At 55.4% G+C, this 15,286-nt stretch overlaps 1 protein-coding gene across 3 annotated transcripts in view; it reads right to left on the bottom strand.

Annotated features, from left to right (window-relative positions):
- SDK1 (sidekick cell adhesion molecule 1) overlaps positions 1-15,286 on the bottom strand; it is a 450,881-nt gene that overhangs the window by 71,602 nt on the left and 363,993 nt on the right. For 2 of the 3 annotated variants that reach the window (XM_012731947.1, XM_012731946.1), the window contains exons 28-31: positions 13,618-13,653; positions 9,776-9,970; positions 7,562-7,763; positions 30-133 (exon numbers count right to left, since the gene is read on the bottom strand). In XM_012731947.1, the coding sequence (XP_012587401.1) occupies positions 30-133; positions 7,562-7,763; positions 9,776-9,970; positions 13,618-13,653 (537 nt within the window). The remainder of the gene's footprint in view (positions 1-29; positions 134-7,561; positions 7,764-9,775; positions 9,971-13,617; positions 13,654-15,286) is intronic. The other variant, XM_012731948.1, reaches the window with a different exon arrangement.

The raw sequence follows: 15,286 nt of genomic DNA, 5'->3' as shown, positions 1-15,286 counted from the left end.
CCCGCCCCAGGCTGGCCCAGCCTGCTCACCATCCTGCAGCGTGGTTACCGCCTCTGTCTCCGCGCTGAAGTCGCTGTCCCCGATGTCATTGGTGGCTTTTAGGCGCAGCTTGTAGGAGGTGAAGGGCCTCAGCCTGAAACACGAAGAGCCCGTGGCTGCCCGGATTTCCCCCTGGCCTCCCTGGGGGGTCTGGTGAAGCCCCAGAGGGGAGGTAGATGTCTTCCCTGCCCCAGGCACTCTGGGCTTCCTGTGACCCTGAGCAGAAAGGAGGCTTGTCTAGGCAGAGTGAATCACTCCTGGCAGCAGTGAGCTGGGTTTAGGGGCCTCCAATATTGTCCAGGGAGTGGCCACAAACAACAAGCACCATCTAAAGGGCCTGCCTAGAGAGAGCAACTTCCCAGATGGGAGAGGAGGACAGAACTTTCTGGTCCCCAGCAAATCACTGCTCTGAGAAACTCAGGGCATTTCTCAGGGTGACTCATTACGTCAACCCTGGCTCTTGTCTAGAATGTAAAGTGAGTGCTGCCCACTTCACCCTCGCCCTCACTCTTCCATGCTCAGTGGAGGGCTGTACTGGTCAGCCTTCACCTGCCTACCTCACCTCTGCCTTTATGGAGGCAAAAAACAGTGCTCAGCACTGACAAATATGACCCCACTGAGCTCTGAGGGGCGTTCAGTCTTATGCCGGAGAAAACACAGGCGAGCTAGATGAAGTCCTTTCCCACTGCCAGAGGACTGGTGCAGGGCTTGGCTTAGATTGGAGTCAGGGTCTTGAGGAACATGCACACAGCACTCTGCCATCCCTGTGGAGAGCTAGGGACATCAGTCCTCCCCAGAGGCCCTGCTGAGTGCTGCCTCCGCAGCCTCCTTCTTCCCTCCTCCGACGTCCGTCCCTGTACCCACCTGCTCTTCCTTCCAGCCACCCACAGTGCTATGCTGCATCTGCTGGGCCTCACACGCCCAGGGCTGCGCCACACGGCAGTGAAGACTTCAGCCCCCTCTGCACAGACAGCGCCCAATCTTCACCAAGCCCCACGAACTGCACTTCCAAATGCTCACTCACCCCCTCTTCGTACCCGTCCAGCCAGACCCTGTTGGCCGTCCTGCATGTTACTTCGACGGAAGCGGGCCTGGGAATCACTCTCCACCCCTCCTCCGCCCACCCAGCCCAGCAGCGGGCTGGCTGCCTATGGGTCTGCATTCCTCGTTTCCCAGACCACAAGGCTGCGGGACTCTGGATTCCACTTCCCCTGTCCCTCAAGCCCAAACGATCTCTATGTCTCCTCAACCACCAGCCTGGTAAGGCCCTCTTCACCGCCAAACCGACCTTCTCTCCTCATTCCCAGTCAAACCGATAAACTAGTGGTTTTCAAACTGAGCACTGCCGAGCCCTCCAGGCGACCAGGGTCCCCTTCCCTTTTATCTATTTCCCTCTGGTTTCTGATCTGGCTCCGGGTGAGGCTTTGTTTGGAGAAAGCATTCTGCTTTTCAAAATTCTGTAACCATTTCTGGGAACAACGATCATAAAAATTCCTTCTATCCTGTTTTCATATTGTCTCCCGCTGAAGGGCGGACGGCAGGGGCCGGCTAAGGCCTCCAGGGCCGCTTCTCTTTCGAGGCCTCCAGAACCTAGTCTCTCTGTGACAGGGGACAACCTTGTCTTTACAGGAGAAGCTTCTTAAAATTCCATTAAGAATAGTATTTTATGCAGGTTTTGGGGAGCTACCTTTTATTAAGTAAAAAACAAAACACAACTAAAACAAAAACAAAAAACCCAACAACTTCCTATTTGTTCCTGGAGTCTAGAAGTTATTTTTAGCTGATTTCGGCTGCGACTCCCTGCCCCACGCAGCACGACTGCTGGGGGTAGCTCCCTCTGCTTCTCTTATTAGAAGGTAGCACCGCACCTGTGAGGGCTGTGAGCACCGAAACCCAGGGGCTCTGTTTCTAGCTTTCAGCTAAAACCTGGGCACTCGCCTTGGCTTCCCTCTCTGAATTGATGCAGCACACACTGTGAGGTGGCTGCTGGGCTGCAGGTCAAGAGAGCCCTTGGGGGCAAATGGGAGCGCCCCGCACCCTGAGAGGCGCCCGCCAGTGGCTGCCAGGAAGGCTCTTCCAGGTAGCAGCTGCATGGCTAGGGTGCAAGCCTGTCCCTGGCCACTGTCTTCCGTGACCTGCCCACTTCTCAGCTCCTTCAGCACAATTTGTAGTGAACTGCCTCTTTCACGACTGTCGTCTTTTTAAGATGCAAGCCTCTGAGGATGGGGACTAAACTGGCCTCATTTACCGTGACACCGAGGGCCCCGAGCGTGCTCAGGGGGGACCTGCTGAGTGAACGAACGAATCAGGCCGGTGTCTATCTCAATTTTTTGAGAAGGCTGAGTAAGAGGATGGGTAAATATCAGCACAGTGTCTGACACACAGTAGGTTCTCCAGAAAGGACCCTCGTTATTACAGTTAACATTTGTATTTATTCAGGACATTATTGTTTGGAACAGTTCGGGCATATGTTATTTATCACCTATTTAGTAACTCACTGCTCTCTAGTATTTTGGGATTTGAGCCCAGATGCCAAGTTCAGTTGAAGTTCATTGATGACCACTCTTTCTCTCTAGTCCTGTGGGGTCTGAGGAACTGCCACAGAGTAGGTGTGCGGTCAGGCTGTCAGAATGAATGAGGGGCCCAGATGGGGTGTCGTGTGCAGAGTTCCTCGAATCATATCTGCGTTGGGCCAGGCTCACCTCACTCACTTGCTCACTTGCAAGGCTGGTGAACGGTTGGGATCACAGGTACAACTAAGGCCAGTGAGCAGGAGGAGTCTGCCCTCCAGGCAGGAAGGCTGGCCAGTAGGTCAGGGCCACGCAGTGAGAGGCCTGTGCAGTGGTGCTGCCTTCCCTGGTGCGGCTCTCCCGGTCTCCTGGCCCAGTGCACCTTGCGCTCGCTCACCCAGGCCCCTCATGACTCGGGGGAGCTGCTCCTTTACTACTGGTATTTCCTAGCCCTGACCTTGGCCCCCAGTCTACTCCCTGCCCGTGATGCTCCTCTCCTGGCAGCCTGGGGCTTCAGTGACTGCTGGGACACGATGGGAACAAACCATCCTGATGTTCTCCTTCAACGGCTCTGGTCCCCCGTGCACTCTGTGGGCTCTCCAGGCCCACTCAAACCTCTGCTCTGGAATTAGCCACACCAGACTCACGGTCTGGCCCTACCACTTCTCACCTGGGCTCAGTTGGTTAAAACACTTCTCTGAGTTTCACTTTATTCATCTATAAAAGGTACCTCCCAGGGATGTTGAGAAGGTAATTTGCACAACCCAGCCTTAGGGCGCCTGACAGGTCCTGGCACACAGTAGGCAATTAATAAATACTCCTTTCCTCTCCTTCCCCAAAGGCTGTGATCTGGCTCTGTCCTGGGAGCCCATCCTTGCTCTGCGCAGCTTCCCTTGGTCCTTGCCAACTTTCTGCCATCCGAAATCAGAAACTGGCAAGATTTGGGTAAATATTTGAGATAATACCCATTATTGAAACTCTAACGACCCAAAAACTCAGGAAAAGAATGGGTTTGTATGTGCAGAATTCTCACTATCCAAGCTGCATCCAAATCCTAGCTATCAAGAGTCAGTAGACAGGTGTTCAGAGACAAGTTAGGGCCTGCCCAGCCTCGGTGGGCTCCCTTTTCTCCTGGCCACCCACTTTACCCAGTCGCATACTTCACATACTCACTCTTACACTTTGGTTAGACGACCAAAATGCATGAACCGTGCACATTTCAGAAACCACATGCTGCCGCTTTTGTATTTCAGGGGCTGACAATAGTCAGTAAGAACTCGAGATTAGCATCATAAACGGCATGGCCTGAGTTACTGATGATCTCGATGGCATTATTTTAAGACTACACAGATGAACTAAAAGAAGAGATGGCGTGGAGGTAGGTCGGTACGTTGACTGGAGCTGAATCCCTGTGGTTGTGCGGCTCGGGAACCCCCCGTTAGAGGGCATGATTTTGGTGTGAGACCAGAGCACCGGTCCCGGGGGCAGTCAAGAGAGCAGTACAGTCCCCCTTTCTGGGGGGCAGTCCAGAGAGCAGTAGAGCCCCCCTTTCTGATACGCAGCATCCCCTGAACTCACACCCCACTGTTCTACTCTGCAGTGACATCGAGACTTTCCATGTGGCAGCCCTCTGCTTCAACCATGTTGCATTTCTTAGGGGTGCTACCTGACCGACAGCTTCAGCCGGCCACCAGGAACTGGTGATGTGGGAATCTGTCCCTCCACCCCGCCCGCCCTGGTACTGTCCACCCAGCTTCACTTGATGTAGGCGTGGTCACTAGATTTCGATGGCTCATTTTTCATGGACCTTTTGAACAAGTTACTTTCAAGGAACTTGCAAGAACAAAATATACAACAGAAAAAAAAAATCCACCAATCAGACAACGGGAAAATGCAGTCATTGGGATTATTAAGCATTCTGTAGGCCACACCGTGCTGCAGTGCACGGAATGTCGTCTTTCCAGATTCTGCCCATGACATTTTCCATTGATAGGCAGAGGAAGCATTTGTCCTAGTTCTGGCCCATTAGGAAATTGACAACAGTCTCTCCTACACCAAATTAAACTGTCTGTCCTGAAACATGGACCTCTCCTTTCCAACGTGAAGTCCCAAGCACACAGCTGATCTGTCTAATTTCAGGGGCTCCATGATGGCAAAGGCAGTAGATTTTATTTTTCCTCCTTCTTTCAGAAGGTTACACAAAGGGGTGACATTGTTCATATCTGGGAGGACATTCTAATTAAGTTAAGTGCCCAGTGCTATTGAGGCTGGCTATCAAGGTAGCTGGGCATCGTCGTCCGGCTCCCCTGACCCGGAGTCATGCCAGGAGAATCCAGGGCTCTGGGGAGGCGTGGACAAACAGGAGAGCTGCCCTCAGGGGCTGAGAGCCGTCCTCTTGGGTCCTGTGGCTGTCGATCAAGGGTAAGTGCATGCTGGCGGGAACCTGGGCCAGCGTTTGACTACTTTGGATGCATTATTAGTCGGCTGCCAGGTCCCTGCTGTCAGTAACTGAGGCAGCTTGGCTCTCAAGCTCCCAGCGCTAAATGGAATCACAAGACCACTCCTTCAGCCCCATCTCTCACAGCTGAGAACATGGAGGCTTAGCAAGCCCACACGGGGGGCTGCCTCCAGACCACGTGGCGATTAATGGGTACAGACTGCCAGCAGCCTGCTGTCTACACGGCACGCCTTTCCCCCATTATCTCAAAGACCCTTATTAATGAGCTGTGTGATGGTTTGTTCTGTGAAGCTTTGAGCTACGGGCCCAGAGAAAGTTAATGCACAGAAACGAAGGGATTCGGTTTTTCTTCCATTTGGAGAAATAATCATTACCTATGCGGGCTCATTACTTCCGCTTCCTCATCGGCAACATGGGATTGATGGAAAGTCCAGTCATAAGTGGCTGTGTGCCATGGGGCTGTTATGGACCTCGCAGGGAACAGCACATGGGAAGTGTTTTGAAAATGACAGCACATTGCATCATGTTGCGCTGACGGCAGTGATGACTGACAGTGATGGAGGCCCGGCAGAGAGCTTTAAAGACCTGGAGGCCACTTGACCAGGTCACGGTGGGGTCACCTCAGAGGCGAGCATCCCAGCGGGGGGCTTCCACACTGAGGAGTTTCCACCGCGGCACTCACTGTCACTGGCTTTCTACTCGAGCTCACCTGCACTCCCACCTGAACAACTGTGTACAGCAGCCACATCTGAACTCATGTCTCCTCTCGAGTGGGAGCCAGCATGCCTCCGGCCCAGCTGCGGGCAATGCTTGTGCTTGGGGACCTTCCACCCTGTTTCAGACAGAGCTAAATGCTTCCTGGCTCAGGGGGTGGAGGGGTCACTGTGCCGCAGTCCCTCATTGGGGGCCCTGGCAGGACAGCTGTAACTGTGTGTCGAGAGCTGCCTTCCTTCCTGGCCTCGCTCCAAAGGGGTGCTACGTCTGGGAGCTGCGGCAGAGACGCGGGCTGGCCTGCGTAGCCTGAAGGTGGGCGCTGGAGGGGCTCGGGTGTCTAAGAACACACGCGCACCACCTGGCCTCACCTCCTGGGGTGGGGGCAGGGTGCCTTATATCATCTCCAAAGCACACACCAACTGCAAGGGGAGTGCCGAGGGGACCCCCGGGGCCACTAAACGGCAAGTGACAGGATCCAGACCTCAGTGTGAGGTGGTTTCGACTTCAAAATATGTTGGACGACACCAAAATCATCCTGTGGTACCAGAGCCGACCACCGCCGCATCCTGCCGCACAGGCTTGGTCCTCAGACCAGGGCGGGCGGCACCTCCTCTCTCCAAATCCAGCTGTGGTCACTTCTGGGACACACACTTCAGCCTCGGCCTGACCCAAAGTTGAACTAGGCCTTGGGCACTCTGGGGAGGGGCCACCCCCAGCCCCGGGTTGCCTTCACCTCAGCCCAGATTTGGCAGTGTTGCAGGGCTGGGCTGGGCCTCCTTGGGGAGGGCGGGACACGCCCAGGAGGGTGCACATGCCCTCCTGTCCAGCTGGACGAGGACGGCTGGCAGGTCGGTGCCCTTTCTGAGCTTTGCTTTTCATCACAGAATGGGGTGATGAGCTCCCCTCACCCTGCCACAGAGGGCAGTGTACAGCTGCCTGGTGTTAGGTGTGAATAACAGGCATTTGCGACTCACAGGCGAGGAGCCTGGGCTGGACTGGGAAGCCACTGTCTTCACTTCCTCCAGCACTGTGAGGTGTCCATGAGGATTCCAGAACCCACAGACACAGGCCTGTCTCCCACCCAGGATGCTAGCTTGATAGGCAGTAACTAAAGTCAGGGCCAGATGACGGAATGGTGAAAATAGCAGGGCGGCCTTCCCCAGCAAGCTAACAGACTGGGGCGGGGGTGGGGGAGGGGGTGGGGGCTTCTGCCAGGGAAAACAGGGACACTGCTGTCCTGACTGGGCGGCAAGTTGGCGACCTGAGGTCACTTCGTCCACCTGCCTGTCTGGACCTCAGCTTCACTCTGCTTGCAGTTTACTTGACCTCTCTCAATCTTGGTCCCCTCAATTGCATAAGGGGGTGAAGAAAGACCATGAGGAGACAGCAGTGTCTACTGTGCCTGGGAGCCTACTAAATAACTGGATAAATGGGGAGTTCACACCCTGTTCGGTGGGACCCCCTACATCCCTGTCAGGCATCACTGACTGGGGGATCCTATTTGCCCTGCTTTGGAGAGAGCACGGGAGAAGGAGCGTGTCTCCCAGGACACCAGCAGCACCCTGGCCCCTGTGTCCTCCCTTACCAGCTTCTGGAGGGTACCTGAGCCCACACATGCAGACTAACCACATCGAACATGCTGGCTCGTCAAGGCCTGGGGCTCGGGCTGTGTGGCACCCATCTGGAAAAGGCTCGGGTGAGCCCCTGGTGCAGGACCCGGAATTCTGGGCTCCCTGGTGTCCATGGAAGAAGGAGCAGGACCCGTGCTCCGTGGCTGGGAGCCACAGTCCCCAGGAGGGCGGGACCCAGTCCCCGGGAAGGGCCCCCCTGCCCTCAGTACCTTTCCACGGCGCAGGCGGTGGCCTCGTGGCTGACGGACGAGGAGTAGGTCTGCCAGTCTCCTCCGGGCAGCTCTCTCAGCTGCACTGTGAAGTAGCGGATGGGAGAGGCTCCGTCGCTGCCCGGGACCCACTGGAGCCGGAGGCCACGGGCCGTCACTTCTGCCTGGGGCACCAGGAGCTCTCTGGGGGGCGCAGGCCGCTCTGCAACCAAACAAGGACACCCAGGGGCAGCTGAGAGCGCGTGCTCAGGGGTGAGGCACTCTTAGGGCTGACGCGGACGAGCCCGCGCAGACCTGACTGCAGACCTCGCTTGTTCCTGGGCAGAGACAGACAGATGGACAGAGGCAACTGACACAGGCTCCCAACTGGACTTTGGGCATTTCTGAAAGGCACCTGTGTCTCCCAAGCCTCGGCGTGAGCAGGGTGCTTTCTGAATTTGGACGCAGGGCCTCCTTAACACTGATTCCCTCTCCTGGTCGGCAGCTGCACCTGAAACTTCAGTGACCCCGAGCTCAGTGACCCTGAGCTCAGTGACCCCGAGCTCCGTGACCCTGCCTCCACGGCTGGCAGTCGTGGAACTGGGAGTGGGGGGCATGGGCCAGGACCCAGAGACTGAGAGTGAACTGTCTGCCATCTCTGTGTCTCCTCATCCATCGATTTCAATAAAGGCACTCCATGGGGGAGGGATAATTGTTTAATTGTTTATCATGCAGATTATTGATTCTGATTAAAATGTGTGGCATGTAATAAAGCAGCAATTGATTGCCGGGCCTGCAGTGACGGGCCTGTGAGGAGTGCTTCGATCTAACTTAATCAGCACCCTGCTCCTGCAGCGACACTCTGGCGGGAGCCATGGCCTTAGAAGAGCAGTGGGGGGAGTGGGGAGGGACAAGCTGGGACAGGAAGTGGGCAGGGCCATGAGTGGCTGTGTGGTTCTGAGATGGGGGTGGGGAGGGGGAAGAGGGGGAAGGCTGAGTCGGACCCTGGAAAGCAGGGCAGGCAAGGAGATGGTTTCCATCCGGAAATCAGAGCAGAATAGACAAACATTCTCCTGGCCTGGCCTGAGTCATGCGGCGAGAGCAGTTGTTTCACGCCCTGAGTCCTGAGCTTCCTTGGCTACACACCCCAGCTCTGCTGGTGAGAGGCAGAGAAGGTGTGGGGTCAGCGCCTCTGATGGGAGGGCGGGAGGGCTCAGGATGTCTTCGTTCTCTCTCCTCCCTTTCCAGATTTCAGATCAGTCCTACAAACTGTCTGCTGGACGTGCTGGGTTCAACTCACTGCTCCCTTAACTGGTCTCCCGTGGCTCCTGCGAAGCAATGACGCGACCCCACGCAGCACACACTTAGTGAGCGCTGGCCTCGGGAGCCGGTCACCTGCCAGCGAGCGCCCAGGGGCCCTGCTCTTGTGCTCCACACAGGGAGCAGCAGCACGCGGGGAGGAGCTTTGCCAGGGCTGCTCAGCTCAGAAGCCGCCCCGAGGTGGCTCTCAGAAAGGACACAAGGTGGACCACAGGCTCCGAGCGCTTCCCGCATGGTGCCCGCCACCTCCCTCCTGGTATCACATCCCCGAAGATCTCGGGCCTAGCCATGATGTCAGCACCTGGAATCAGTCAAAACTGCCCTTTCTGGCAAAAGTGCTGTGGCTTTGGCCCTGGAGGAAGCTACTCTGCTGCGGCAGACTCCAGAGCGAGGTCCGGGACCTGCCCAGGGGCTCCTGGAGAGAGACCTGTGGCGGATTCTTGAGGGAAGAGCTGTGCATGTGCCCTAAACCGCAGCCCCACCCTGTGCATCCTGGGAAGTGACCTACTGGGCCTCAATTTCCTCTTGCACGGAGCCAGGGGCTCCCGGGGCTGATACCCCATGTCAAGCACCACCCCTGGGGCTCTGAAGACAGCGGGGGTCACAGGCTTCCCGAGGACTGCCTCTGAGAAAACACCCTTCCTGCTCACCTGCTCACTCGGGTCAGGGTTTGAACACTGGGCCTAAAACGGGACGGCTGTGCACTCTTGGGGCCAGCTGCACACCTCTCTGAAATACACCTTCCCCTTTAAAGCTGGGACAGTCACGCCTACCTTGGAGAGTGGGGCTGTGGCTCATGCCGCGCCCGCCACGCAGTCTGCAGGGAGCGGCCTGCCTGTCACACTCATGGCTCCCACGGAGCCCTCATGGCCTCCCACCCCACCGTGGCAGTGAGGTTCTGGGCAAGGGTCTTACCTCTCTTCTCAGTGGTGATGACCGTGGCCTCCAGCGGCTCCCCCCAGCCCTGCCTGGTCTTGGCCGACAGCCTGAAGATGTAGGCTGATTCTGGGGCCAGCTCGGTGGCCGTGAACTGCCTCACCGTGGCACCGACCTCCACGGTGGTGAACGTGTTGGGGCTGCTGCTGGCCAGGCGGTAGGCAATCTGGTACCCTAAGGGGGAGAGGAGGGGAGGGTTAGCTCTGCCACTCACGCTAGAAAGGCTCCTCTCCCGCTCGTCATCACTTCTGGACTGGAAGCCCAGACAGACATTTGTTTCTCTGTGATTCCTTCCTTCTCAGTTGGCATCTGAGAGGCAAGAGCTCGGCGTGTGACCAGGGAAATCAGAGCCCGGTGGTGAGCGAGGGGCTCTGGGCACCAGCCAACCCTCATGACACCTGTTTCCCTCTTCATCCTTCACAGGAACAAGATGTGAAAACAGTTTCGTCTTCCCATGGCCATTGGTAGCCGGCAGGGGGCTGTGCAGGAAGCCGGCAAGTCGAGCGTTTCTGATGGGAGCTCGAGACTGCTCGCTGTTCACGCCCGCTGCCCCTGCCCTCCTCCGAAGGCAGGCCTTCTCCTGGGCCGGGAGCTGCGTCTTCCGTCTGGCTTTTATCGCGGTTCTCCAGGAGTGGGGTCTGCAGGGCTGGTGGCAGGTCGAGAGCCGTGGGCTCACACGTCTGTTCCTGGTTCTTCCTGTCTTTCATCTTCCTGCTGCCCAGCTGCTCACAATCCCCAGTCCCCTGGAGTGTGCTGGACTCCTCGTTCCTGCCTCTCTTCTGCCCTCCACCCCCCCAGCAACTCCGGCATGTGGCTGAGCCTGGGGCGCCACTGTAAATAATCCTCCTCCTGTCAGGCAAGCAGGAGGTGCTTGCTAATCAGTCCAGGGAGGGGCCCAAGGGCTCTGAATGTCTCTCACGTTGCTCAAGTATCTCCAGTTCTAGGGTTGATAAGAAGCCATTAATGACCAAGCCTCTCCAACCAGGCCACGCAAGCCCTCTCCACCCGTCTGAAGAGGCAGGGCCCACGGGCAGCCCTGCCAGGGCACAGTGCTCAGCCTCCTCCTGCTTCTCAGACACGCCAGGCCAGCTGCTGAGCTCCTGCTCTGATTAAAAGCAGAACTGATGGGGGGCTACAGCCTCTGAAAATGGCAGTGACAGCCAAACTGCTCACGTCAAACAAGGGAGACTCATGGGGGGAAATTAGAAAAACAACGAACTCTACAGCTCTGCCTTCTTGGGGTACCTGGGTCGGGAGGGTTGCAGACAGAGGACGCACCCTCCTGACCTCTTCTCTGCCCCTCTCCTTGGCCCGCCGCAGGCGGTCAGGCTCCGCTGGCACTGTCCCGGCTCCTGCACCGCCATCTACCCAACCCGAGCCAGAGGAGAGTGTCCTGGCCTTGGCTTCTGGTCGCTGCTGGCCACGCTCATCACCACACTCATGCCCTGTCCCTGGTGACTGCCGGTTGCAGATCTGGTGTATGCAAAACCCTGAACTTGGGAGACCTGAGTGGCCACTGCAGCTGCGATTCTGCCTCCTCACAAGGCTTCTCACTTCCATGGTGACCAGCTGTCCCTGGGTTTCCTGGATGAGACCCAGCGGGCCCTGCGCCTCTGTTAAGAGTGTCCTGCTCCCCACTCATTGACTGGTTGACCAAGGTCCCGAGACCCCGCCAGCTCTCCTCCTCGACTTTCCCTTCCACCTCCTCCCCTTAGCCTAGTTGACTAAGGGGAGCTGATGTCTGGTGTAACATGAACCCACCCCCAAGCTTCCTGAGATCCTTGTGCAAAGCAGATCCCTAACAGAGCAGAAAGCAAGCGTGCATCAAGGCATGTGTCTGGGGCTTGGGCCCTGACGATGCGCACACTGGGTTCCCGGGTGGGCTAATCTTATAATTTTGCAGTGGCAGAACAGGTTTCTTCTTCACACTCGCCTCTACCTACGACAGCAGAAGCAGCAGAGGCCCCTGACGACAGCTCCTCGCACACGTTCACCCCAGAGGCCTGACCACGGCGAGCGGCAAACACAGGCTGACCGGACTCCCAGACTCTCCTTGCACTTCCTTCCCAGAGACCTCACAGCAGAGCTTCCTTCACCCCGTGGGGAATCATGTGTGATTCAGACCCTACACTGTCAAACCGCCCCTCCCCCGGCGAGTCTGCATTAGCTAGACATCAGCTGCTTTAACGAATAGCACAGTGGTCACAGATGTGCTTCCAGATTGTTAGTCTTTGTCACATTTTGCTTCTACTCAGATTATTCTGTTGCTTTTAAAGTTAAAAATCCCGTGATGAACTAAGATTTTTGTTCAAAGGCACGTCTCTGTGAATTGCAGAGTTTGGGAATTAAATGGGAAGCAGTCATCTCTCCTTGCCCACCCAGTGTGGTGTCTGCTCACCAATAGCCCTCCCTCGCCCCCACGCACCTGCCCTCCACCAGCGCACAGCTCAGCGTGACCTTGGCTGCGTCCTCACACCCCTGACCCTGCACTTGATCTTTTTCCTCCCTCAAGTCCCTCTGACCGTGGAGGAAGAGGTCAAGAGAATGGATTCCTCCAGCCTGTCTTGGCTCCCCTTGGGCAAGTCCCAGCCTCACAAGACCCCCAGTTTCTCACCTCGACTACTAATGGGAACAGCCCCGCTTCTGTAGGGCCTCTGCATCTAAGGCACCTTACACCTGCCATGTTAGCACCCATGACATTCCAGGGCCAGGATCAGGGGGCCCCCCTTACGCTGAGGACAGGGAGAGGTTCTTTGGCATCAGAGCCCCAATTCTTCCCAGGAAACCCTGCTATGTCCCACAGTTCATTTGTGCTTCAAAAGGGTAGGATTCTGATGATCTGAAGAAAAGGGGGGTGGAATGGAAAACAGTTTGGCCACTTGATATGAATTTTTCAAGATGATCGTGAAGGTAGAGGCGGAATCTTGAAGCATTTAGAAAGCAAGAGGCACATCTGGTGGTAGTGGACGGAAGCACAGCAGTGGAGCAGGCCTGCTGGACGGCCCCATCTGGAGGGATAGACGATGTGGGGGAGCAGCCTGGCTTCCCAGCAGCAGAGCCCAGCCAGAGCAGGAGGAAAGGACTGAGCACGGGACTGGGAGTGACAGCAACACAGGGCAGCTGACTGCGGGGCTTCCACGCATGAAGAGGGGCTGGCGGCCCAGCCCACACGAGGTACTTGCCATTCTATGGGTATGTCTGCTTGAGTCTTGAAGCTTCCAGTGGGCTCCCAGACAGCCCTGATGAAACAGCTTAAGGGAGCCAACCCCAAGAAATGGAGAGGAAAAGGGAATGGGACAGACTGCTTTGAAAGTTATGGCCCCCTGGACACCGAGACTCCACTGGAGACAGTGCAGAGGCCACAGTCCCACCATAAGGGACGTTGTCCCCTCCTATCAGGAACATCATTTTTAACCACTGCATAGTATTCCATCTTGGGCCCCTGCCCCTAGTGTGCTGCCAGGGCCAAGGAAGAAGCGGGGGTGTTTGTAGCTGGAATGCCTTTGAGGCCACTGTCCTTCAGCTTCAACTGGGTAACACAGAGATAATATTGATATACCCACTTTTATAGCTGCCGCAATGACGCCATGAGATAATGTATGTAAATTGCAAAGTACAACGTCACTTGTGCCTAATTGCAGGAAATTTAGGTTATTATTTCTCTCTCTGATCCAGTTCCCACTCTGCACCACAGAGAGAAAATTCCTCAGCTTCTGAGTTAAATTTGTACCTTCTGTTATTTGCCCTAAAAAACTAAGGCTAATATCCTCTAGTCCCCATTCTGTGGGAGTTCAACATAAAGATCAACACCTGCATTTTACCTTGATGGGCCCTGTGAACACCAGAAGAGACTTTTTCTGTAAACAAACAGAAAAAAGAGGCTGCTGAGTACTGCCAGTTCTATTTTTTTTTGGGGGGGGGGTGGGGGGGGAAGGGTGAGAAAATAACAAAAATAATCAACAACCATATACCAGAGACATTTTGCAGGGGTGGAGTGGGGAATGGGATCAAAAACGGGGGGGTGGGGGTGGAAGGGAGGGAAACTAACAATAGGTAGTATTCAAAGATAAGAACATTTGGGAGGAAAAGGCTAGTTATGAAACTAGTTAAATTATAGTTACAGCAAGATCAGAAACATTATTGTGCTGAATTTCAGTGATGCAAGGTCAGCAGCCGACATGGCTGTTAGGGAAGGATGGATAAGCTGAATCAATAGCAGGAGTAAACTGCAGCCTGAGAGCGGCCTGTGTTTAAGGTTATGGGTGAATTATGCTAATACGCACACTGGGGGAGTAAGGCCAAGTTCGAGCAACATTGATCCAGAGCGAAGATTAAAGACATGGAGTAAGGGAGGCCTATGTGGGTTTCTGAATGGCCCAGAAAATGGAGGAAACCTTGCGCCTCAGAACAGCACCCTGACAATGGGCATATGCTGCAGATTCCAGATCTGTCCATGTCAGAGATGCAAAAGGGAGATTTTCAGGTCATGGGGCCAACAACTGAAAGCCTCTTAGGGGGTGCAGTCACACCGCCTCAGTCAGACGGGTGCCTGGACCTTTTGGAGAGTTTGTACAGGTGTGTTAGGAGGCTGCACATCTTTATGGCTCCCCTGGCAGATAAAAGGTGTCAGGATGAGAGCTGCTTGCCAGAGGGTCCTGGGGCTCAGGGTCCCAGTGGTGGGCCACCACTGGGGTGGGGTGTTCCTGACTTCCTCAGTGACCACTGTCATGGGTGTGGGTGGTGACACCCCTGCTGGCGTCCAGTAATTGGTCAGAGAGCTGACAAGCAGCCGGACAGCCCTGGGAGGCCCTGGTCAGCCCAGCCCAGGTGCTGTGTGGCTTGTTGGTTTTATAGCTTATCCGTCTGAGGGCTGTGGCCAGACAAATGCAACAGTGGATCAAACCCATGCATTTGCAAACACGGATTATATTCAATCGAGCTCCTAATTCTCAGCAGAGTTCTTGTCTACCCTTTTGTAATAAGCTAAAGGTAAATGTTAGACCCCGGTAGCTGGAAGACATCTAACCAGGCGGAGGTGGGGAAGATTCTGGCATGTCTGACGGGGGCAGGCCCATGTGGATTTGAAGAACACATGCATCACTTTAGTTTAGCAGCATTTAAGGGAGTGTGGAGTAGCCGGTGTGCGAGGGAGGGGTGACCATACTCAGGTGGCTCACTCCACACCCCCCAAAGGATGGCTCTAAATGCTAAAATCTCTCTATAGTAAAATATTTACGCAAATAAGCAAGCTTTTCCCCCTCTAGGCACCTGCCAGTGTTTCATGCTGTTAATCTCTTTTGGAAATGCAAGAGCATGTTTTGATATAGATTACAAAAGCACGAGCTGCAGAGGTGTTTATATACTCAGAAGGCCGCACTGCCAGAGTGGGAACATTGATTCAAGGTCTCTGGATGTAAAGTGAGTCTTGCAAAAAGATGTTTTCCCTTCTCCCCCGTGAACACCAATCTGAATCTTTAGAAACTGTTTTCC

The sequence above is a fragment of the Condylura cristata genome, unplaced genomic scaffold (assembly GCF_000260355.1).
Source record: "Condylura cristata isolate star-nosed mole 26May11 unplaced genomic scaffold, ConCri1.0 scaffold00032, whole genome shotgun sequence".
Classification (NCBI taxonomy): domain Eukaryota; kingdom Metazoa; phylum Chordata; class Mammalia; order Eulipotyphla; family Talpidae; genus Condylura; species Condylura cristata.
The sequence above is the reverse complement of the archived record's forward strand: the minus strand, read 5'-3'. Positions and strand labels throughout refer to the sequence as shown.